The 23,889-nt window shown below is 36.2% G+C and overlaps 1 protein-coding gene across 1 annotated transcript in view; it reads right to left on the bottom strand.

Moving 5' to 3' along the window:
- Positions 1-10,190: 10,190 nt before the first annotated feature.
- Positions 10,191-23,889, bottom strand: part of LOC108571502 — a 33,365-nt gene continuing 19,666 nt past the window's right edge. The window contains exons 2-3 of the mRNA XM_017933558.1: positions 11,028-11,121; positions 10,191-10,677 (exon numbers count right to left, since the gene is read on the bottom strand). Coding sequence (XP_017789047.1) covers positions 10,191-10,677; positions 11,028-11,121 — 581 coding nt within the window. The remainder of the gene's footprint in view (positions 10,678-11,027; positions 11,122-23,889) is intronic.

Below are 23,889 nucleotides of genomic sequence, written 5' to 3'. Positions count from 1 at the left end.
GGGCACGATGAAACTGTAGTTGTATGATATTAGTTGTTTATCGTAGACTTTTCCTTGTATTTAACGGAGCTCAAAATTTCTCTTGTAATTAGTAGGTTCGAGATAATCGCTCCTGATTCCCCCTCCCACTCCCTCGATCCTCACTATCGGTCCTCTATCCCGCTTGTTCCCCTATCCTTTTATCCCTGGTTTTCTTTACCTCATATGTTTATGTATAAAAATCCATGGCTGGTCACATTCTTTAGCTCACAGAGAGAGAGAGAAAGAAGCGATTATGTTCAATACGAGAGGTAATCTAAAAAAAGAAAAAAAAGAAGAAAAAACTAAGTAATCATTAGAAGAATTTTTCTAATCATCTTTAACGAGTCTTGTGTGAGATGTATATTTCAGTAGTATATACTTGTATGTACAGATGACATTGAACATGAATACGTTGGTAAAGTTATTATATTATGTATTTCCGTAAGCGATGAACGAAAAAAGGAAGAAAAATAACAAAGAGCAGCTCTCAGGCGATGACATGTTTAGGCCGCGTTTGCAATTACGATCATAAGCTTCACACGAATTACCTACCACTCTGTCTTGTTGTTAACGGAGAAAATATGATTATTGTAAAGCCCTAATCGAATTGTACATAAGAAAAACCCGTTTGATTAAATATGTCGACGAGAAGTGTCATTGCACGAGACATACATAAACAAACACTACACACACACATACATACATACACAGAATCCAGTACTTGCAGGCGCCCGGCGATCTGTAACATCGTTCCTTCCTGCCTGTGTTTCATTTATATGTGTCTTTCTTTATCATGCGAACACGAGATGTATATTTTTTTTTTTTATGTTCGTATATAGTATAAATTTATATTCGAAACCTTTCTCCTTATTCCACCCGTGAACTATCCTTGGTTTTCACATAATTGGCTTGAGTCAAGGGATCTAGCATGACCAGTGACAAGCTCTGTATGAAGAATGCATTGTTACAGATGTAAAAATATTTCTGTATTTCAAATGTTTGCCGCTTAAAATTGAATTTTTTATCTCTACTCAACGTAAGAGAACGAGTATACACTGTAAGTTTAAAGCGTAGATCTAATTGGCGCTAAAAATTTCAGTTCAAACAGCGTTCGCATCTTGAATAACGTGTTCTTGACATATAAATGCGTCTCATGTTAAGGTTATGCAAGCGTTCATTAAGCATTGGTGCATCAAATGAACTGACGAAGTTAAATAGAAAAACATATGCAATTTTTTTTCTATTTTACTTTCAATTATCCTTTCGTTTGATTCGATACTTTGTACAAAAGTATACTTGTATGATTTCAATTGTGATGCTTTTTTAAATTAGGAATTATTTCGTGATGATATATTTAAGTTACAGAAATATGCTCAAAGTATACGATGTCCAGCAATGAAATAATTACACGATACATCTGCGTGTACCTATTTAGGGGAATTCTAACGAGAAGTTTTACATTTGCAATTTGTTTTTATTTAGGGAAATGCTACGTATTATACATTATATAAGGAACGAACATTCCTGACTTAGAACTGATGCGACAAAGAAAATTCGTATATAGTGTGTGTGTGTGTGTGTGTGCGCGAACATTCCTGACTTAGAACTGATGCGACAAAGAAAATTCGTATATAGTGTGTGTGTGTGTGTGCGTGTGTGTGTGTATACACACATATTTAAGTCGGTTACATGATTTCGATAACCTATTTTCTTAATTGTACGTCGACACTCAACCGTTTAAATGCGAGGAGTCGTGAAAAAAAAATGGCGGGATCGAGTTTCACTACGACTTAAGTCAAGATCAAGTCCTTTGTTTCGTAGTTAAGTTTCAGTGACATCTTTGCATCAATTTTACTTGGTTTTTGTACATATATATACATGTAACGAAGTATATCTTGATACTTTCGATCTCTGAACCACGAAATAATCATACGAACAAATGAACGGCGTGCTTGTAATTAATCGATCGATCGAAGACGATCTTAGACGCAATCGCCCAGTCATGGATTTGTTTAATGGTGATTTACGTTTCGAAACGACTACGGGGTTCACAAATACGACAAATTCCACCAATTTTACACGCGTCTGTGTGTTTATCATCACGGAAGTGTGAATCATGTTGTTCATCTGATTAGAATTAAATTCGAATGACACGTATATACATATATATACACGCGCGCGCGGATGCATATATACATATTGAGAAAGAGAGATGTGTGTGTGTGACGACACACGATTGTTAGATTATTATGTTGCGGTGTCCTGATCGAATGGCGATCGTGACGTATTATAACGAGACGCGTTTGTTACAACGCTACAGAGATCTATTCCGGTAAATCGATCCTTTGTCTGTCTCTATCGTTGCTTTTTCGCCTCCGTGTATAGATTTAATGTAGGAATTCAACTATAGGAATCTATGTGTGCAATCGACCGCTCGAATCGAGCCTGAACCAGTCAGCACCGATGTAACCGTAAACTATGAAGTTATCCGATGTTACTGTTGCTCACAAACTTCATCCCGAAAGCTGCTTCGATCAGTATTGATGTATCGAGCGTGGAAAAAGTAATCGACGCGGTTTTTCACAAGTGAATTTACAACTTAGAATCGACTGAAACCCATGTCCATTACCTTTTTTACACTCTGTACAGTGTACTCCTCATTGTCAGTGTAGATCTCATATCCCACTGTTTGTAATTTTCATGTACTAGTTCTATTTATTTGTGGCTATAGTGTGCAAGAAGTGGTAGCATAGATAGACTTCGCTGGCTCAACGAATTGTTTTCGCAAAAATTGAAATTTATCTTTCTAGGAATTTTCGAACAGAATGTTGAAATTTTTCGGTATCAAAAGTTATAAAAAATCGTCAATGTTGTTTTCTCCTAGTTATGTGAAATGTATAAAAAGATTGTTATTGACTTCTGAATATACATATACCACACATCAAAACAAACAGAATAAAAAATTCTTAAAAAATATGGACCTTGAAGTCATTCAAAGCAATGTTATAAACATAAGAAATTGTGGAAATTAACTTGAGAAAGTTAGGTAATAATCCACTGATAATATCTTTTTGTAATAGAATTACTGATTTTTCGATCTGTATTTGTTAAGAATGTGAAGAAATATAATACACACTTTTTGTACACATTATGTACATATATCGAGAAATTTAAAGTTACATATATTTATAAAAAAATGTTTAGTTTCTTTGGTTTTATTTCTTAATCGAAATGTTTGAAGAGAAATAGTAGATTATAAATTCTCATTCGCTGAGCCTTTGAATGTGTAGTTCCTCGTCCGTCTCTGTCTAGCTTAGGGCAAACTTATCTTCCGTTATGCGCGGCACAAAGCATGAGTACACGGGGCGTTCATATATCTACAATGTTTAGTTCAATGACAAATCAATCGATCGATAGTAGAATATTTTTTAAACGACATTTCTATATTCAATCTTCACGTGAGGAAAGCTCTGAAATTGTCGAGTTACTTTAATTCGATTACGTTCAATTTTTCTTCCATTGTTGATAATAGTACGATTCATATACTAAATCAGCTTTTTCTGCGCGACAGTTTTTTTTGTATCGTTTAGCTCTACGTACATGTACGTTTGTAAAACGCTATTGATTTATATTATTAAACTACACACACACACACACACACACAAAATCTCGTACAAAATGGGCTCTCTCGATTATTCGATTTGCTTTCACAATTAATGTCGCCCGCGCCTGAGCCGAACCAAAGCTTCGTTTCATTGTCAAGTATTTGTTTATCGAATAATCGATCGAATGTTAAATAATAAATTATTCAGTATTCATTCCTTCAGGGAAGTGAAATCACTTGACAATATAAGCTTAGCTCGAACTACAATTTGTACAATTTTGGAATTATTGGAAAACTATAGAAAGTCGTATCGAGTTATTAGAGAAAAAAAATTTCTTCTATTTTTCACTTCGTCCACTTTAGAAAAAAAAAACATAAAAAAAAGAATAAAAAGCACTGGCCGCTTAAAAAAAAGTACAACGAACGATGCAAACAAGTTTCCATTTAAAAATTGTTCGAATTGTCGTTCGAATAACAAATTTTATTAGTTAATTAAAACTCTGGAGCGCGCGACAATTCGAACGTCTTTTCGAGCTCTTCGTCTAGATTAAATTTCCTTTTTGTAGTCTTCGTAGGCTTAGTTGTTCGAAGCTTTTAAGCATCGTGCCAAAGCAAACAAACCAAAAGAAAAAAGAGAAAAAAAAGTAACAGTAATTCTTCTTCGATTTGAAAGTATGGAAATTTCCACGGGGTCCACACTGAGTCAATGCAGGAACAAATTATACGACTGTGTAGTGAGCGTTGTGAATCTGCCCTGACAGTGTTCCGTGAATCGTTGTGTTCGCGACCTATCTTTACGCCTAACTTCAAGAACGTCCTGGAACACGTGGTTCCGCGTTACGCTGTTTTCAGTAGCGTTAGAACTGATTCGATTCTCGTTTTTGGACACTTTTTATGGGTGCCAGCCCTGACAGTTCTTCGACGATGTGTAGAGTTGGAATTGCAAGAAGAAAAACACAAAGCATTTGTTTGCCGCAAGAAAGTGTGTATGTTACGTTCGATATTTAAATACAGTTTAACAATTATGCTTGGATATTTTTGAAAAATTGTCACATCATCATTGGACATAATGCATATAACAGGACAACATGTAGCTGAACAGTTTTTCTGTATTCTCAAAGTTCCTTAGAAAGTTGGAGGACATTATAGCTGAGGTAATCTTAATTGCTAGAGAATAATTAATACAGTTGAATCGATGCGAGGATTGTTTTATTTGTATTAATCCCATTACGGCATATTTTACAGTGATTTATTTGTATAAATAGACAGAAATTTATCGCACGAGAATATAACATGTCGTTGTTTCACATCCATTTTATAGAGCATTATATTATCAACACCTGTCATCGACATGTAACGATTCTTGATCACACAAACGAATTTATTACTGCGTGGTAGCTTGAGACTTTCGGTTTGCGTTTATTGCGACGAAAGAACTTTTCCATTGCTATCAATTGACTGAAACAATCATTTATGGGGAAAATAAATTAAATCTTACCAAAAGATATGTAGATTTACGAAAGCGCTATGTTTGAGAATTATTAACAAATTTTCTACAATTCGTAAATATACGGTACGAACTTGAAATGACTTAATATTAATATAAAATGGTAGCAGTGGCAATGTGAAACGAAATAAAAATAGTAGCAAAACAAAAATTTCGAATTTTGCGAACTTAGACTTCACCGCGTGACCATCGTTATCGACCGAGATTCTCCATTGTTTGTTCATTTAGTTCCAAATGAAAGCGTACATCGTTCTTGACGTGAAGTAAGTCGATAAATGCATCACGACAGATAACTGTGGCTAGAGAATAATCATCGGAACTGCACCTACTATATGACTCGTATTATATCAACTCGAGAGCGATCGTTTATATTTTTCTCCGATAATATGATTATTATGTACATCGTAGCGCACCGTGCATAATAATTCGAAACGAGAATATCGATTATTAATATCTGACGATGACTCACGTAATATACCTGATGCGAAATGTATTTCGTCAAACAAAAAAAAAAAAATCACACGACAATAGTTCACTTCGAGATTATAGTTAAACACAAACGTTACTCGAGCATCGAAAAATATGTATATAGACTCTTTCTATGGTTTTTCGAGCGTGAACGTAAAATAGTGGAGGAAAAGGAAGTGTAATAAAAAAAAAAAACAAATTAACTTAGATTATTATATCTGTACTTTATTGTGTCTTTAGTAGACGTGTCTCTTGCGGCTACGTCCATCGACGGAATGAACATTGACGTAAATAAATAAAACGGATAGAAAGTACAATGGTGCTTTGGTGAATTTCCATCCGCAATCGAGATCTATTAGTAGTTGTGAAAAACCATGTTTTTCAACACCCTGTAATTATCTGAATATCCTTATCAATAATTACCAATATATAATTGATTTCGAATCCAGAAATATTGGTAATTAATTTGGCGCGAAATTTAATTTACATTTGCGATCATTTCTTTCTGCGATATCTATTCTATTTCTTTTTCTGTGATAGAACGTTCATCATATACCACGAACAAGGAATTAAAAAACAAAGTTTCACGAGCGGAGAGCACGGAAATTCCCGTCTCTGTTTTAGTCGCGATTTCCAACACAGCGACTAAAACGTGTCGTTATCGTTTCTATATTTACAGAAGTATATTTACACACCTTCGCGTACACGAATGATTTTGGCGGCGTGCACGAGGATAGTACATACTTCCGGTTACCCGGAAGTACACTCTTGTCCATAAGTCATAGGACACTTTACACCATTTTAAAACAAATCTGGAATACATTACACATTTAATTACTTATTTCGATATGAACGGTTCTGTTAATGACAGTTACGTCTAAGGAATATATTTCGAATGATATGGTTGGTACTTTGTCTCTAATTAATATAAAAAGAAATTGAATTATTTATAGTACGGTTCAAGACCCGTTTTCAATGCATTCACTTTCGGCGACTTTGTCTCGTATTCGTTTGCTCTCGTCAAGATATTTATCTCTGCTTATGTTAAAATGTATTTGAGCGTTATCGAAGTTTGTTTATACATTTTCAGTTGAATGCAGTTCATAGTGCTTGAACGAGAACTATGGCATCGCTCGTTTTTGTTCAGTTAATATTCAGCATTCGAAAGATGAACATGGCGAGTATCAGAAAAGAATGATCAATACAGAAAAGTACAGAAATAATTACCCTGTCGAAAGAAGAGTATGTAGTGTACGTGAAATCGCAAGTAAAACGGGAATTTTTAAGTCAGTATTGGAGGGAATGTTTGAGGGCAGTGCCAAAAAAGCGAAATGGACGATCAAAGATGGCGACACCAGTGGAGGATCTTTCTATGGAAATAATAAGCAAACGATATAGACACATAGAATCTATTTAGCATGTGTCCCATGACTTATGGACGGGAGTGTACATACGTTCACCTCACAATAATGAGGCTCTAGTCATTTTTACCTAGTAAAAATCTTACGTTCCCTAGAAAGAACGAAAATTCCAATAGCCAGACGACTACGGAAATTTTGATAGATACAAAATGGACAGAAGCGAAAGTTCAAGGTCATACTGCAGAAAATCGTGAACGCTGGACCAAAAAAGAATAGATAAATATAACAACTAGCAGCAAAAGAAAGCTGGTGTTGATTGGTACGGTGATACTAAAATGGAGGCCAAGGGGTTAGCCGCTGCTCAGAGGGAGCGCCACGGGTCAGTGAGGCCCGAATGGCTCCGAACGCAAGAACTATGGTATAGTGGCGCCAGCGTCAGGCTGAAAAGCCTAAAAAGGCACTCAAAAAAACACGCAGGAAAAGGTGGTAATAGTTTCGATAACAATAACAATAGACCATCTGATTCTAAACTGCCCAAAATATAAATAGGTACACTTCGCGAGAAAACCCTCTTCAGGACAACTTGGCAGACGAAAAAAGCCACGACTTATTAGAGTTTATCAAAGAATCCAAACTTTAAAAAAAAATAAAATAATGTAAAGTATCACACTGCGCCTCCTCCCCACCCCTCTCCATGGCGTCGGTAGTAACCGCGCAGCTGATGCGACCTTAAACCTTAATAAAAATACTGAGTCTCTCCAGTGAGATCGAGTGGTAGGGGAAGTGAGAATGTTTGGTAGTTTCTGGACTTACGCTACTGTACAAAAGTTTGCAATTACTACTTCATGATTATTCTGATTGAAAGAAGGATAATTCTGTAGGGCGTTCCAAAATTATGAGAAGAGATGTAGAGGGCGTTCTTGCGTGTGTCTGTATGTTTGATCTGCACATGTATCTTCCATATTCAAATTTCGCGCGCTGGAAGTTATAATCAGAAGCCTTGTATAACCTCTTTTGAAATTATGTTAGCAAGAAATTGATTAACCAGGCTAAAGGACAAATCTTTTGGACAGTAGTGTACACATATACGGAAGTAGGAATTCTCTTTGAAGAGAAAGAGGAACACCTCTTATTTTTTCTTGAAGTGAAAGAAGAATTCTCCAAAAGGACCGAAGGTGTTTCAAAAGTCTTAGTCAGCTAGGCGTTAATTTACGTTCAAATTTAAAAAAAAAACTTAAATTTTTTTCAATATCTTTTGTGAGGAATCTTCTTAAGTTTTTCGAATTAGAATTCAAAAAAATTCTTATTTTTTCGAATTAAAATTAAAAAAATCATTATTTTTTTAGAAAACATTTAAAAAATTCTTTAAAAAAAAACCCGATATTTTGTATGACATCCTAACGCCATGGTGAGGAAGACTCCAAACACCACGTTTAACGGACTATCGATATCGAAGGTGCGATATATCGTTCGCTGATACGACTGGCTCGACCGAGAACCTACCGCGTTCGCAAAAATATATACATTATACTCGGAGCTCAGTTGTAACGGTTTAAATAAAACACGTGTGTACACTCCTGTTTGAAGATTACCTCGTGTCGATCTCTCGTATCTTACACTTTATCGACTACTTAGTAACTAACTGACTAGTAATCAAGGATCGATCTGAATCGATCAACTCCTCTCTTCGAGCGTTTATACTTAACATATACAAGAATGAAGTAAGTACATAATAAGAAAGTTGAAAAAGAACGAGCACCAGTATTGACGAGTAGTTCTAACATGGCGTCCACCATTACGGCGTCGACCTGAAGCGTGGATATCTATTATCGAAATTCGACTTGATATGGATTTATCCTATTTATCTGTAATTTAATCCGTTCGTAAATGATTTTAGAGTTGTTGGAAGAAATATTCATTGACATATCGAGTAGTCATTTTTTTTTTAAGCCAACTATAGCTGCCTAATTATACGTATTATTCAAAAAATGTATGTAACGTCATATATGATGGAAATATCAAGAAATTATCGCTTGTAACGCGTACAATTTACGAGGTTATCGTAACGTGTTAGGTTAGGTAGCCATAAGATATTTTTTCTTTTATAACCTAACCTCACATACATCGATTCGAATGTTTTTAGTATAATTTTCACACAGTTCTGCTACACCATATAACGAAGAATCTATAGTTGGCTTCAAATTTTACAAATTGAACAGTTTCTAAAGATTAAATTCATAATCAAAAAATCTAACCTCTTTTTCTAAAGGCAATTCGAATTCGAACGACGATCTTGAAATTGTTCAATTTCTACCGAACTACGGAAATACATTTTTTTTCTTTAACTTCGCTTACAATTCTCATATTTTCAAAGAGAACTCGATATTCAGCTGGGACGAGTTCGAGTCTCCAATCTTCCGTTTGCGACCATTCGAAGCTTAGATATCTTCATCTTGCAGCCCTATGAATTTTTTAAAGACACCTAGGTGCCTTAGACAGCCACGACATCTTCCAATTTTCCCCAGAAGCTAATCGAACGATCCATGGAAAGCAGATATCCCACGACGATGCCTTCTTCCGTTCTCCAGTCTCAATCTACTCGAGAACGCGACATTGTAAAATTCTAGGAACACTTAGAGCAGTTCCAGGAACCGAGAGCTTCCACCATGATGCAAGAAGATGTTCATATTTCAGAAAATGGAAGCTTTGTAATTTTTAAGGAAGTGAAGCTTCATCTGTGGTCTAAGAAAAGCTTTGATGTGCCAAGAACATTTGTCCATTGTCCAAGAAGATTTTTATCTTTCAAAAAGTAGAAGCTTCATCCACATTATGATCCTTGACTTCAACACAAAAGGGCATCCAACTTCTGTGAAACAAAAGTTTCATCCACAGTCCAAGAAATATCTCTCCAAAACATATGTTGTCCTCAAGATGCACCTCTCTTCTTTACTTCCCTGTTACAGTGAAACTTATTTGTAGTAGAGCTGAGGATTTCTCATAAACAGAATTTTTCATGCACCTTATTTAAACACAATGTATGTGTCTTCATAGAATACAGAAACAGAGTAAATTGCAACCAAACTAGTCTAGAATTCTCTAATAGCAATTCCTTAGAATCCTTCACAGTCCTCTTCGCTTATTCATTCCTTACAGCTCTCAGAATATTCTTCAGATTCAACAATATCCTTCACAAACCATCATATTTCTCACAATCTTCCTCAGAATAGTCCTAGAACCTCTCCAAAGAGTTTAAGTCTTCATTAATAACAGCAGCCTCAGCATCTTTCTCCAGAATCTCCTTGCCATCATCCATTTGATCCTGTCCATCGGCTTCATTGACCAAGATACTTTCCTCTCCAGTTCCCAATGCATCTTCTGGTGCCAGGAACAGGTTTGTCCTTCCCTTACACTTCCTATGATAGTCAGGATTATCTGGAGCAGGTCTGTGACAGGAATCACAAACAGTATCCATCTTAGAAGTGCAAGGATGGGCCTCATAGAGACCTGGACCACATCTAGAACAGATCCAACAGGGCTGGATGCTGTGATGGGGGCTGTAGGTGCCTGGAGCACATTTGCCACACTCTGTGTCACGACCACGGACGCAGCGGTTCACCACACCCCAGCCTGGACCACATCTGCTGCAATGGCTGCCGCTTTTCTGGTGCCTGATGCGGGGTCTTGCCTCACTCACCTGGAAACACAGACAGATGGCGCTTTAGTCAAGAGGAATTAAACGCTATAGGCTTCTGTTACTTCTAATTATTATAACAGCTTTTTGGGGAATTTTTAGGATTTTTTTGGTAGGAGGGGGACGTTAATTGAACTTATTTTTTGTTCAATATTTATTCCAATGGTAAGGTTATGTTAGGTTAGGTTTGTAGATTTTTAGGTTAATTAAATTCACATTCTGTTGGACATTTATTGTAATATTGCAAAGGTGTATATTGTAGATTTTCTATATATTTTTTAACTTAAAGACCATAAAATTCACAAATTTTTCAATTAATTTCCTTTGAGGAATTTCCTAGGTCTTGTAGAACTGTACAGGTTATAAATTTCATACCTATCAGATTTATATTGCCCCTGGGTAATGAGCACCATTGAAGTCTTTGGTATTTTAGGAATTTTGAGGTCGACTAAACTGGATTTCTTGGTTTCTTTGACAAATACATTGTAAAATTTATATTTATTGTGCTTATATTGCTCTTGGTTGAGGGGATGTATGAAATGTCTTTGAAGTTTCAAAAACTTTTCTGTCAACTAAATTGGATTTGTACTGAGAGTACATCGTAAAACCATAAAGCTAACCTGAAATCGCTGTTTTCTTTATTTGGAATTTCCTATTCAACGATATCCTTTAAGATTTTTCAAATTTTCTAACAGTTTTTATTCCCAGTTATTATAAGGTATTAAAATTTCGTAATTACATTACCTTTATAAATAACGTAAACTTATTTTTTAAGGGGCACGTCATAAAGCGATAAAAGTAGTATAAAGCGAGTAAGTTCTTAGATCTGTTAAGGTATGTTGCAAGAGGCGTGATATAAAGCAATAAAACCAGGTGCCTCTATGCAGCTTTTCCTTCTAATAAATGTTGCTGTAAATTCTAACTTGTCGTCTTAAATTACGAAGATTACCATCTTCCTTACTTCCTCGTTTGAAAAAAAAACTTCGAAACATAAAATAACTGAAATCCTAAAATAATTGCTAAATAATAACTTACATTTCACAATAGAAAAAAAGATTCGATAAAAATTGAAAACTGAAAATATTTTTTTTTTATTTAAAAAAGTTTATATTTCAAAAATTAATATTTATCATATTGACAATATACAAGATAAAAAATTTTCATGTACTTCCGCCATTGTCAGTTATTATCGATACGTACAATCTATTATTCAATTTTATTACCATTTATTTTAGACATTATCTTGATTTAACGTAATTTCACGATAAATGACTACGTTAGTCATATACAACGCTACAGTAATGGCGTTGAACTGACGAAAACGTCACGAGGTACGTCGAGTAAATTTTGCAACCGAAGCACTGTAAGTTCACCATCGACTACAGAGACAATCGAACAGTCGATTTACCTATACTGGGTGTGTTATGTAATATAACTCTATATAAAACGTGGCCACAGAGGTGGAAGACATTTTGTTCTAAATTTACCGCATAGCGTGAAGGAACAGGTGCCAAAGGATAAAGTCACCTGACTACGGGGAACACCTTGCGCCTTTCTTTGACCGTGTGTCCGAGCCGCGATCGAGATACACAGCAGAAAACGTGCACGGTCAATGTGCAAATTAGGATTTCTTGTAGCTTTACACCACCAAACCCCCGTTATTATAACCTCGTGGCGTTTTACGATTCTCTGGCGCGTGTTTGATTTGCTTTCACGCGCGAATAATAGCACCCCCCCCCCCCCCAAAAAAAAAACGCATGCAGTGTGCGTTCTTTCATGTACCTATTCAATGGTGCCCCCTTTTTTTCGGGCAGTGAATTACAGATTTCAATTGTAAAGTGGAGGTTATGTATTCATAACCTCCATAATTTCTGTGATTACAATTTTTATTTTTATTGTGGAAAGTTTTATTATGAAGTATATAGATACAACGAAAACGTGTATTAAATTTATTTTACAAATAGTAAAAACAGTGGAACTTCGATTAAAAAGCGTTTGGAAACCTGGTTGAATAAATTAGCGTAATAAAATGATTTTAGAGGTGAAGTTAAAATAACCGTGTCCATTTGCCCGGAATAACTCTTACAGGTGGTTAAAAACGAATTCGAAGTTGGCGAAACAGAGTGCCCTGTTACAGCACCACACTTACCTAGAAGCAAGAAGCTTTCAAACTAATTCTTGATTTCTCAACCGGTATCGACCAGCCTGATTCCATTTAAGAACGAATAAAACCAAGTTGTTTCCTACGTAGATTTCATGATTTCCTGATTTCAATCTTTATACCCCTTCTTGTACGATATCGAATTACGTTAGTTGTATAGGTTATGGTAATCCACACGTTATATACGTATCTAACATGAAAATCACCTTGATACGCTGAATACATTTCAATTTTTTTTTATTTGTTACATTTGATAAAATAAGTTATAAGATAAATGAAAAACCAGCATAATTCAATTTTTAATTCGTTCATTATGGCACAAGAAACGTGTAATATTTTAGATTTGTCAAAAAGTATAGGAGTGATTAATATCCAGAAGTCGATACATCAATTCAAACAAAATATCTATACATAACCCTACTTTTCTCATTTCAAATGTCATCTGAGCCACCGGTGAAAGTACGTACACACGAGAAGCAACCTACTGACCATCTCCCCGCACGGCCAGTCAATCCCGTAAATCTTAAAAGTCATCGAAGCATACTTATGTTAGAGCGTGTCTTTTATGTGTATAAAGAGTGTCTTCCAAGCCTGCGTCGCCGTCCCATTCGCCGTTGTGTATCTGCCCAGTTTGAGAGATCGATAGAGATAGAGAGGGGACGAAGATCGACGTTCGTAATGGAAAGAACGATCGGGTCCAGCGGTGCAGTTTTCGCCGCAGCTGGCAGCAGCCGGCTGCTGGCACGCGCCAACGGTCACCGAGCTATCAGGTGCATCATTGCACCGGGCCTCGATCCTTCGTGAAACTCCGTCTATCTTTTTCTTCCTTTTCACCGCTTTCATTTTCTCCATCTACCCAACTACTGGCCGCTCGATTCTCTATTTATATCGTGATCGCAAGCCAATTCGATTGTGGAGATATATTAATTGCTTGAAATATCACGATATTGCAATTTTTTGGTTATTGTTAGAGTTTTTTTTTTGTTCGACGTGGCTGTTCGGTTCGTTTTGGTGTGTCTGTAAATGTGTCGTTCGTAATAAGTGACTTTATTATTTTTATAAATTGTTCTAAGAAAAATTTTAAATAACGATATTAGATATGTTTCATTGTCATTGTTTAATTTTTATATGATAAAGCGATTTATTGATCACCCTGTATTAAAAATGTTTAGATGCAACAATTCCGGTATAAATTTTTCGCTTGTTTTATTGAATAAAATTGAACGATATCAGATATCGTTTAACTTGTCTTTCCATACACCTCATCCTGTTTTATTCTAATCTAAGATGTCAGTCTCTTAATTCCTATAACGCATTCCACCTTTGTCGGAAAACAAGCACGAGTTCTTTAATTAAAAGCAGTGTTCTACGTTAAGTTTTGTTCCTCCACGGGGTATAGGTTACCTACCTTTAACGCGAACGTCGGTTTTTCAACTTCGTTACATTACTTGTAACATTCTTTTCCACGCAGCGAAGGTTTCATTGTAATGCAAACGGCGAGCTTTCCAATTTAGCGGAAGGAAAAACCCAGCAACCACTGCGTTTTTTTTATAACGTACGAGTTTCCTCACATGTCGAATGAAAACCCGTTAATTCCAATGAGAAAACGGCGTTGCACGCACAGAACGAAGATGAAATAATAAAAAAAAAACACGACCTTTCTTCTTCGTTAATTTAATCTAAAACATTCAATTAAAGTAGTATCTCATAGATGGCGTTGTATGCGGAAAATATTTCCATAATTCTAACAAAAAAGAAGCTGAATACGAAAATTTATAATCGGTATCTCACATTAATAAAAAAATCCTAATCATGAATAACCTAGAAACGACTTGACCTACAATCGTCGGCAAAGGACGAGACATCTATTCCGACAACTGTACGCAACTTTTGCGTTTTCATAAAAGAGTTCGTGCTAGTTGACTGAATTACCACGTCTTGTCTCATTGGTTACAGAGAAGCGAGATTAAAAAAAAGTGAAAAAGTAAGAGGAAAAAAAGTTGCAACCACAAGCGGTGTCGGCGTAGCCAACTGACTCCCGACAGTTCGACTTTTAGGTTCTTTATTAACGAGACAGCATATGTTATACGAGTGATGAACCAGTCAGATAATTTGTCCCCGGCCAAGGGGATCGCTGTTATTAACCCTTTTCACCAGACTCGTCTCGCTCGCAAATTGACAGGGTGCATCCTTACGTGAGAGACACGGCTCGTGTTACGCTACCGATAAAATGACACTCTTGACTATGAAAATTGTACACTACCGCTCACAAGTATTTGCCTAACCACTTATTTTTTTTTTTCACATTATCTTTAATACGCGACAAATTTTTACCGAAGAAATATTCTTGTTCGTAATAACAGTCATCACAAGTGGAAATTTATAAAATACAAGGGTAAGGAATATAGTGGATTCAATAGGTGAGCAAACAGAACTTATACGTGGTAATGTATGCATACATATATTGGTCGCTGTAACGTATTATGCCAGCATTAGACACAAGTGGAGTCATCTACATATATGGTTTTATCCTTTGTGTATCGTTAGTGGAAATTACATAAATGAATGTACAGTGCTCCCTCGAACAACGCAGATTTTTTTCTTGAAAAATTTCGACATTCATTTCGAATCAATTTACACATTTAACATACCTTTACAGTTTTCTTTATCATGGTGAATAAGAGAGGTGAGAAAGAGCGAATGCGAATTTGTTCATATTAACTAATTCTTCACAAATCTATACATATATACGCACATGCATTGGAAGAATATAAGTGTACTTCAGTTTTTTGTAAAAGCGGGGGATCCCAACTAGGCGGATTTCCATGTAAGTACACGGACAGTTGACACCCCTAACCGCCGCGTTGTTTGAGGGAACACCGTAATTGTATTTAGTAAAGTAGATGTCGCTACCTTTGAGCATTAGAAGCTATTGAAGGATAAGTGTTATTATTTCCTGTGGTTAGACGCCAGTACTTGTTTAGTATCAGTCACGGAAGGATGCATTACCAAACAAATTGGAATTGTTTTTTACTTCAAGTAATCAATCAATAAACTATATTCATATAAATGTGGTGAGTGAAGCAAGGGATAAAACAAACCGTACAGTCTATTATCTGCAACTTCCTAAATGATTAAAATAAACATTTTCCCTTTATCTATAAATATTCTTAAGAAAGTATGTACACGTGTTACTACTCGTTCAGAAATAATTTCCTCGCAAAACAGATAACTGGTGGTTTCGAAGAGGCGCGACGAAACCGAAAAAAAAAAATAATTTTCTCAGCGGCCGGTGGAGCGTGATCTCGGAAGGGCGCCGCGTCCGGAGGGTTCCCCTGGTTGAATCGATAACAAAAGGGTTGGCGAGCAGGAAATTGCATCGTCGAAAGGAGTAAGCGGCGACCGCCGCCACCGCTGGAAACGACCTCTAACAATTTCCGATCGTTTTCCCGCGTGTAACCGCGCCCCCCTTCACTAGAAACGTCGCCTCATCATTGCTCGGCCGCTCGTTGAAACGTGAGCCTGGTAAATCCGTGGAATTTGCGCAGTCTCCATAACGACCGGCTCGAGTGACCGTCTCTGGAGACCGAACGAAGACTGAAACCGACGCGACGGAGGAGGATGCTTCGAGGACGCGACGTAGTCCTCTCGAATCAAGTTTCCATGGATAATGATCGTCAGTTTTCTCTCGTTTCAAACTTGATTTCAAGTGAACAGTGCTTTATTGCTATTATTATTTTAAATATCTTTATCATGTTATTGCCAAGAGAAGAGTGTATAAGTGAGAGTAAATGTGGTATATATTAGACTTGTATTTAAACGTAACCTAACCTAACCTAACTTTTTGTTTCTACGAGAGAAGATGATTTCTGTTGCTTATGAAGATTTAATTGTATTGAATTTTAATTGAGAATTTTTTCTTTGTAGGAATTATTTGCCGATGCTTTAATAAATTTGCAATTGTACGTTCCATTGAAAACCGGTTAAAGCAATTTATTATGAAAATGACTGTATTTTGCTATGCATATTTTTGCACATTTATATGAAAATATAGAAGTTCTACATTTATATGTATTAGATTTTTTAACGGAATAAATATAATCTCACGCAATAAGTGAAATTACATATTATCAATCTATACTCGAAGACAGGAAATTAAGCGTATGAATAATACTTGAACAGATACCATAACCTGTCAAGTATCATTTGACTCAGAAAAAGCAATTTCCTTTTTCAACAAAATACTGCGAAGCGAGCATCGATAGAAACAAGAGAATAATAGCCAGGAAAAATTCCAGTTACGCATCATCCCCGTTCCACTGAGACCAGAGAATTTTTTCTTCCTTAACCTCGAACGCGAGAACAAACTCAAACGAATGGAAAGCAATCGATCATTTTACGCTCGCAAGCCTTCGAAGCTTTCAAACACCAGGAAGAACGAAAGTGGAGACCTTTTGTTTCGCAAATAGATGTTCAGGGGCAACCTTTCACGAGGCAACATCATTTTCAAACTCAATTACAGGCCACAGGTATATACGCCATCTTGCACCCATAACTCAACCCAGGATGCATTATGATCTCGATCTGTCGCGCTCGCGGCGGTTGTTGTAGCTTCACCCAGCCTATTCAAAAATCGGATCTATCACACGTTCGATCTTAGACGTCGAAGTGGAAATCTCGTCGCGCCATCGTATCCTCTGGCTATAGTGAATTTATTTTATCCCATTGACAGCTGCTTCATATTGATTTATATCGTTTTCCCTATTCAAAAGTCCATTTACTTATTTCAGAATTTTATTTATGGAATAATATTATCTCGTGAAGTTAAATCGTTTGAAATTTATGAAAGTGTCAGTTTTATTATCAACAATGATAAATTCGTGAAAATAATTTCAAAAAGTAATATTATTCTTTCAGAACCTTCTAAAATTACATTTTAATTGCAATTTCTCCACTTTTTCCCCCTGAATCTACCTTCGAACGAAAAAGAATTCGTTTCTCTTGACACATAGCCTCGAATATTTTAGATCAAAGAAACTTCACACCGATCATTGAACCACATGTCACGTAAAACGTCTTTTTAATTATTATCATAAAAATAGGGAACGGGTGAAGGGAAAGAAAGAAAGGGTAGGAGATAAAAAAAAAAGGGAATGATTTACAATCGGTCGTAGATCCGTAACAACAATGACGGAAGTAACGGCGCTCATAGTGACGAGTATGAATAGGACTTCCGGCAGGACGGGCAAAGCGGAAGCAGTAATTGCGGTGGCTTTTGTGTCCCGCTTTTCTCTCTCTCTCTCTCTCTGCACGTTGGTATGCTACCGTCGTGCTGGTAAATTCCAATCGAAAATCATTTCTTCCTGGTCGTCGCTCGCCATAGAAATTTCTCTCTCTCTCTCACTCTTTCTCTTTTAATTTCCGCTGCGGTACGCGAATTCTAACCTTTACTCTTGCGCCATTTAACTTTCCTCCGATTTATGACCCGACCAATAAAATACGCTCGAGTTACATTAAAGGAAAGGAAAAAAAGGGAAAAGGGAAAAAATTTGTAGAATGAAAATACGAAGGTTTCTGTGTACAGTATATACAAGCGTTCATCTTTTTATTAATGGTAGGTATTGGCGGGATCTGTTTTACTGACCCAGTAAACGAAATGAAAAATTGAAGAAGAAAGAGATTCGAATGGTAACGTCAACCACTTCACCTGATTTTTCAGGTTTTATTGTTTGTATTGTAAATCGTGTTTGAAGATACAGTGATACGTAGTGATATATTTATTTATTTAGTTAGTTAACAATGAAAGGTTTGTCTCACTTAAAATTGCAAGGAGAAAAAAAGGTTTACAAAAAATATACAATACAAATGGTTTTCAAAAGAAATTCTGTACAGCATATTGGTTCGATTTCTATTACCAACAAATCCACAAGGAAAAAACAATTAAAGGAATTTACATAGAAATAAAAACACGAATTTGGACTTTATCTCACTTACAGCAGCTTTTACACTTATACATTCCATATTCACGAGTTTTTACAGCTATTGCTGGAAGCGACTCCCCTTTCCAACTGAAATGCGCAAGCTTGCAGGCGCCTCACCATAAAACTTTCTACGAGCTTGAAAATTTCAGATTTCTTTAGAATGCATTTACGACCTCGTTGAATATGTTGCTGAAATATTAACGAATAAAGTAATTTTGCTTTCGGATTTATTTATATTTGCATAAATTTTCTAAATAAATTGCTACATTTCATAAAACTCAATCGAATATGTCAATGTAACTTTTCAGTAAAATATAATAAATTTCATTTCCACGTTCATACACAATTGACCGTAATTAAATTACAAATGAGGAGCATTCTAGCCAACAAAATTAATTACCTCAAACATAGTATAATATGATATCGATATTCTATAATATTAATTTATAATCGCCAATTATTCCAAGAATAATTGTCGAATATCAAATGAACCGAGCGTCGAACAATGTGAAAGTTCACATTCCGTTTGCTATGTATGGCGATGGTTCACGAGCGAGTCGTAAGCAGATTCAGCACCCTACTGAAAACAGCACGCGTTTTAATCGGTGTAGTCCCCGTTGCATTTATGTAATGGAGGCGCGACAACGAAGCTATCGCTCGATTTAAGGGGAGCAGCGATTCGTCTGACACGTTTAAATTTTTATTAGACGATTTAGAGGTAATTTACAGATTCAAATTTCATTGAATATCATTGTGAATTTCAATTAGATTGGCTACTAATTTCGAATTAAATTTGAATATTCGAATCTGTTTGGCATGAAGGGAGGTAAGGAAAGTGATAAAGGATAGGCTCTGAAAAGGAAGGTTTAAGACCCTTTAGTGTCCTGGGCCTCTTGTGGACTCGTCAATAATGCTTTCTAGGAGACCCGTGGCTTAGACACGTGTGAAACTGGAATTACTCAAGTCAGGTGTATATATATAAGTAGGAGCCTTTATGAGGACTAGCGAGAACCTGTGATTAGTCTGTCCCTCTGGTGGCAGAGCGTAGGAGGCTCGCTACAGGCTAATTTCGAATTGAATTTAAACATTGGAATTTGATTGGCCGATTTCGAATTGAATTTAAAGATTCGAATTTCTCCTCCGTGTTCAAAGATGTGTAGGTATATTAACCACAGCCAGTGGAGAGATGAAGTTAGATTTACGATGCAACCTGTTTTCTTTTCCTTTCGAACTTTCAATTTCAATTAATCATAATTTAAAGTCGGAGGAGTATTTTCTTCTCAAATATTTCTAGTGTTGTGGCAAATTTTGTATTATTATTGCGCAATTTTTATTGCCACGATCATGCAATAGTCAACTATTAAGCAACCTAATTAATTCGTTCATATTTCATATTTCACTATTACTATTGTACTGTAATATCCTTTGAAATTTGATATTGAACAAAGTTCATTTGTTACAAATAATCAACTGTACCATTAGAACGCCATTAAAAAATCGACCACTGCAGCCAACCTATTAATAAAAAAACTTCATCCTTACTGTACTAGCAAACCGGTAAAAATTAATTCCCAATTTCAATCACTTTTCACCAATGTTTCCTTTTCTCTGAAATCACACTAAACGTTTGCACAAAGTAAAGGCTAACAAATTCAATTTTAAATTTCCAATAACAGTTTGATTTTTATTTCGAAAATTATTTGCAACACGAGCTAAAAAACAGGTTTGACGTTTCGTTGTTTCAATGCACTTCCTTTGTTTACGTTTTTTTTTTACCTTCCTTTTTTTCGTTTTTTTAAACAGCGAACAGGAGATAATTAAGTTTCGTTACGTGACCGCTCGTGGCTCTGATATTTCGGCAGCCAGCTAAATTGCCAACTGCATCCTACTGTATTTATGCAACGGCGCGTGCACCGCTCGGCCGACTTTTTGTCTTGATCTTCCTGTATTTCTGTCCGGGGCAAAACAGCACGCGCAAAAATGCCAGACATTTTTTTCCACCGGTATATTTCCAGAGTTCGTTTCACCTTTTTCATCGCGACATAGAATTTACTTCTGAAAATAATAACGCGTCGTAACTTTGCAACGTTAAATATTTATTAAATGAAATTTTCCGATGTATTTTCGAGAGGATGAAATTTTCTTTGTCAAATGGATGTTCTATAAAAGCTTGTTGTTTAATATTTTATCGGTTTCTAGACGCGAAAAAGTGCATCCTGAAAAACGTAACCTAATAATTCTCTTTGGAATAGCGCCTTTTGCTCAAAGTGAAGAGGCGATTATTAATTCAGTGGCAGTCTTCGTTCGGTGCCACTTTGAATTTTCTGATGTTTCAATATTGATTCGCGGGCAATTTAATAATCTTATAACGGACGGAAGTAAATATAAAAAAATGGAGATACAATATTTTCCATTGTGGATACAATTTTTGTTAAATAAGTGTTGTTTTTTCAACTTCGTACTTTTATGTATGTATTATGTACCTACTTTTCAACTTCGCAAAAAATTAGTCGTTTAATGAGTTCGTTGCAAAAAGAAACATATTTGCACAGAGAGATTTTTAATTTAGCGAACTTGAAGAATTAAATTATCTTTACAATCTAAACGATTAATAACCAATTCTGTACACTAAAATACCTATTTCCTGAATTCTCTAGGTCCAACGTAAATCTTCTATTACCTCGGATAATAGATAAATTCTAACGTCTAAAGAACTTCACAGCCTTCACTGAACTCTTCACTTACTTCCACTGATCAGCCAATCACACTCACCTTCCCCCACTCCTCGCTCGAGAGAGTCTATCGTTAAGCTAACCTTCCAACGACGCTAAAGCAACGAGGCGTGTTCTCCTTAGAACAGTAGCTAACTTTCCAACCACTTCTCGTCGCAGCCTGTTGCATTTATGCAACGTGTCGAGCTGGTCAAAGGGTTGCGCGCACGTGTTCGAGTCAGCGGTATACGGTGTCACGGCACGGTGAACTTTTCCGCATGGCTTTTGACTGTTGCACCAAGTATCGTCCGTGCCGGAGGGTGAAACCGAATCGATGCAGCTGCTCCGTCCACTTTTGATAATTATCTCTGGCTCTCTCACCACCATCCCCATTGTTCCTCCAAGAACACCGCCTCCCTTTCCATCGAGGGGCCTTGTTGCGGCTCGTTTTGCGCCCTTTTAAGGCCCCGCAGGCCACCAGACTAACCTCCTACGCAGCTGCGCTTCGACGTGACGTATATTGAAGCGAGAGGGCGGGAGATTTGAAATTGTTTCAGGAGGTTAGGAAACGGGGGAGTGGAATATCGTTACGAGAAGAAATTTTGTATGCAACAGTCTTTCGTGTTATTACAAATAACGGAAATATTTAAGGTGAACAAGGTTATTCACCTAACCTGTACAGAGTATAATAGAATTTGTAAAATATACGTGGAATATAGAATATGAAGAAAGTTTATGGAACGTATAACATGTACAATATGTAGAATATATAGAACGTATAATGTATAGAATATACAGAATGTACAATACACAAAATACAGTATTGCTTGAGAATGCAAGAGTCTTAATATTAAAGGTGAGAAAAATTGAGGTTAATGGAGATCGATTTTTCCTTTTGTTTTTTATTTATTTTGTAATTTCTACTTCCCAGGACAGTGTGAGCTATCTGTGATCTGCGTGACAGGAAGCGTGTCAAGAAATGACGAGTTAAAGTTCATTAAAATTGAACCACTTTCTTGAGCGATTTACGCCTTTCATTACCATTCTGTATATGTACTTCCAGTAATGCGAAAAAACGATCAGTATCGTTAAATACGTATTCCGTAAACCGTTATGTATTTATAACGGGGATTTTATGGAGATTACCAAAAATAAATAAGCAATCTCTTCACTCCACGCAACACTAAATACGCGTAGGAGGAGCAAGAAGAATTGGCCCGTCGGACCACAGACCAGGAACTGGAAGATAAAAAAAAAATCACCTCGCCAGGCAATTTCATTGACCAAATAAGTTATGGAAAAAATTCTCTCTCTCTCTCTCTCTCTCTAAATCTCATGTTCTAACTTACTACCGCCTACGCGTTGACCTTTCTAACAAATTGTACTCGTTTTTAGGTATGAATGAAATTGGATACACAGGGTGGCCTAAAATAAGATTTCTAAGATACTTCTTTTCCATTGTGAGGTATGCAGGCATACAGAATGTTTCAAAAGTATAGGAACTTATGAAAAAATTAATCTCAGTATTTAATCTATTTATGAACAATACATTTCACAAACTATATACAATTGAACATAAAAATAATAATACATTTTGACCTTCGGTTGAGAAGATTCTTCATGCTCTTACAATTTACTTAAGCATTTTTTATATCCACATCTATAGACATCACAACAGTTGGGTAGCTATGCTTTTGGAATGCTCTGCATAAAAACTACCCCCGCTCCTTCAAATTTTATTCATTTAAAAAAAAAAAATAAGACGAGAACATTCTCAGGCTAAAAAACATCAAAAAGAGGAACGGGTTAAATTAAATTGTTTAACCATAAATTCTTGCACCAGTTTTTCCTCTGTTGACTGGAGGAGGAGCGAGCTGCAGCTCACTTCAGATGCGGAAAAAAGATCAGGCAGTTCTTTTCACGGCACCAAGGCTAGAGAGAGGGAGAGAGAGAAGAAGAAAAAAAAACGGGAACGCGGTTCTTTAGAGAGGTGTTTCGAGCGCAGCGCCTCTTTAGAGGGGATTTTTCAAAGAAAACGCAGTGAATTACTCGCCTGGAGAAAGCCAGAGGATGAAGGCGAAAAATAAACATCCAGACAAGATTAAATACTATGGAACGGAGCTTAACCGGATAACTTTCAATTATTGTAATTAATAAATTTCCGTGTCACGGTTTCCCGTCATGCTTTGTATGTACATCATTCTTAGCGTGTGTCGCTTAATTTAATTCATCGCAAAATTTCATTGGAGACGATGAAAACAGTGTGTTCAATTTTATTCACTTTCTTAATTACTTTAATGATTTTTGGTATTTGTAATTGCTTAATTATAAAGTTCCTTTTTATAACAAGTAACAAAAACATTTTGGAAATACTTTTTCTCGCG

This window comes from Habropoda laboriosa, unplaced genomic scaffold (assembly GCF_001263275.1).
Source record: "Habropoda laboriosa isolate 0110345459 unplaced genomic scaffold, ASM126327v1 scaffold40, whole genome shotgun sequence".
NCBI classification, from domain to species: domain Eukaryota; kingdom Metazoa; phylum Arthropoda; class Insecta; order Hymenoptera; family Apidae; genus Habropoda; species Habropoda laboriosa.
The sequence above is the reverse complement of the archived record's forward strand: the minus strand, read 5'-3'. Positions and strand labels throughout refer to the sequence as shown.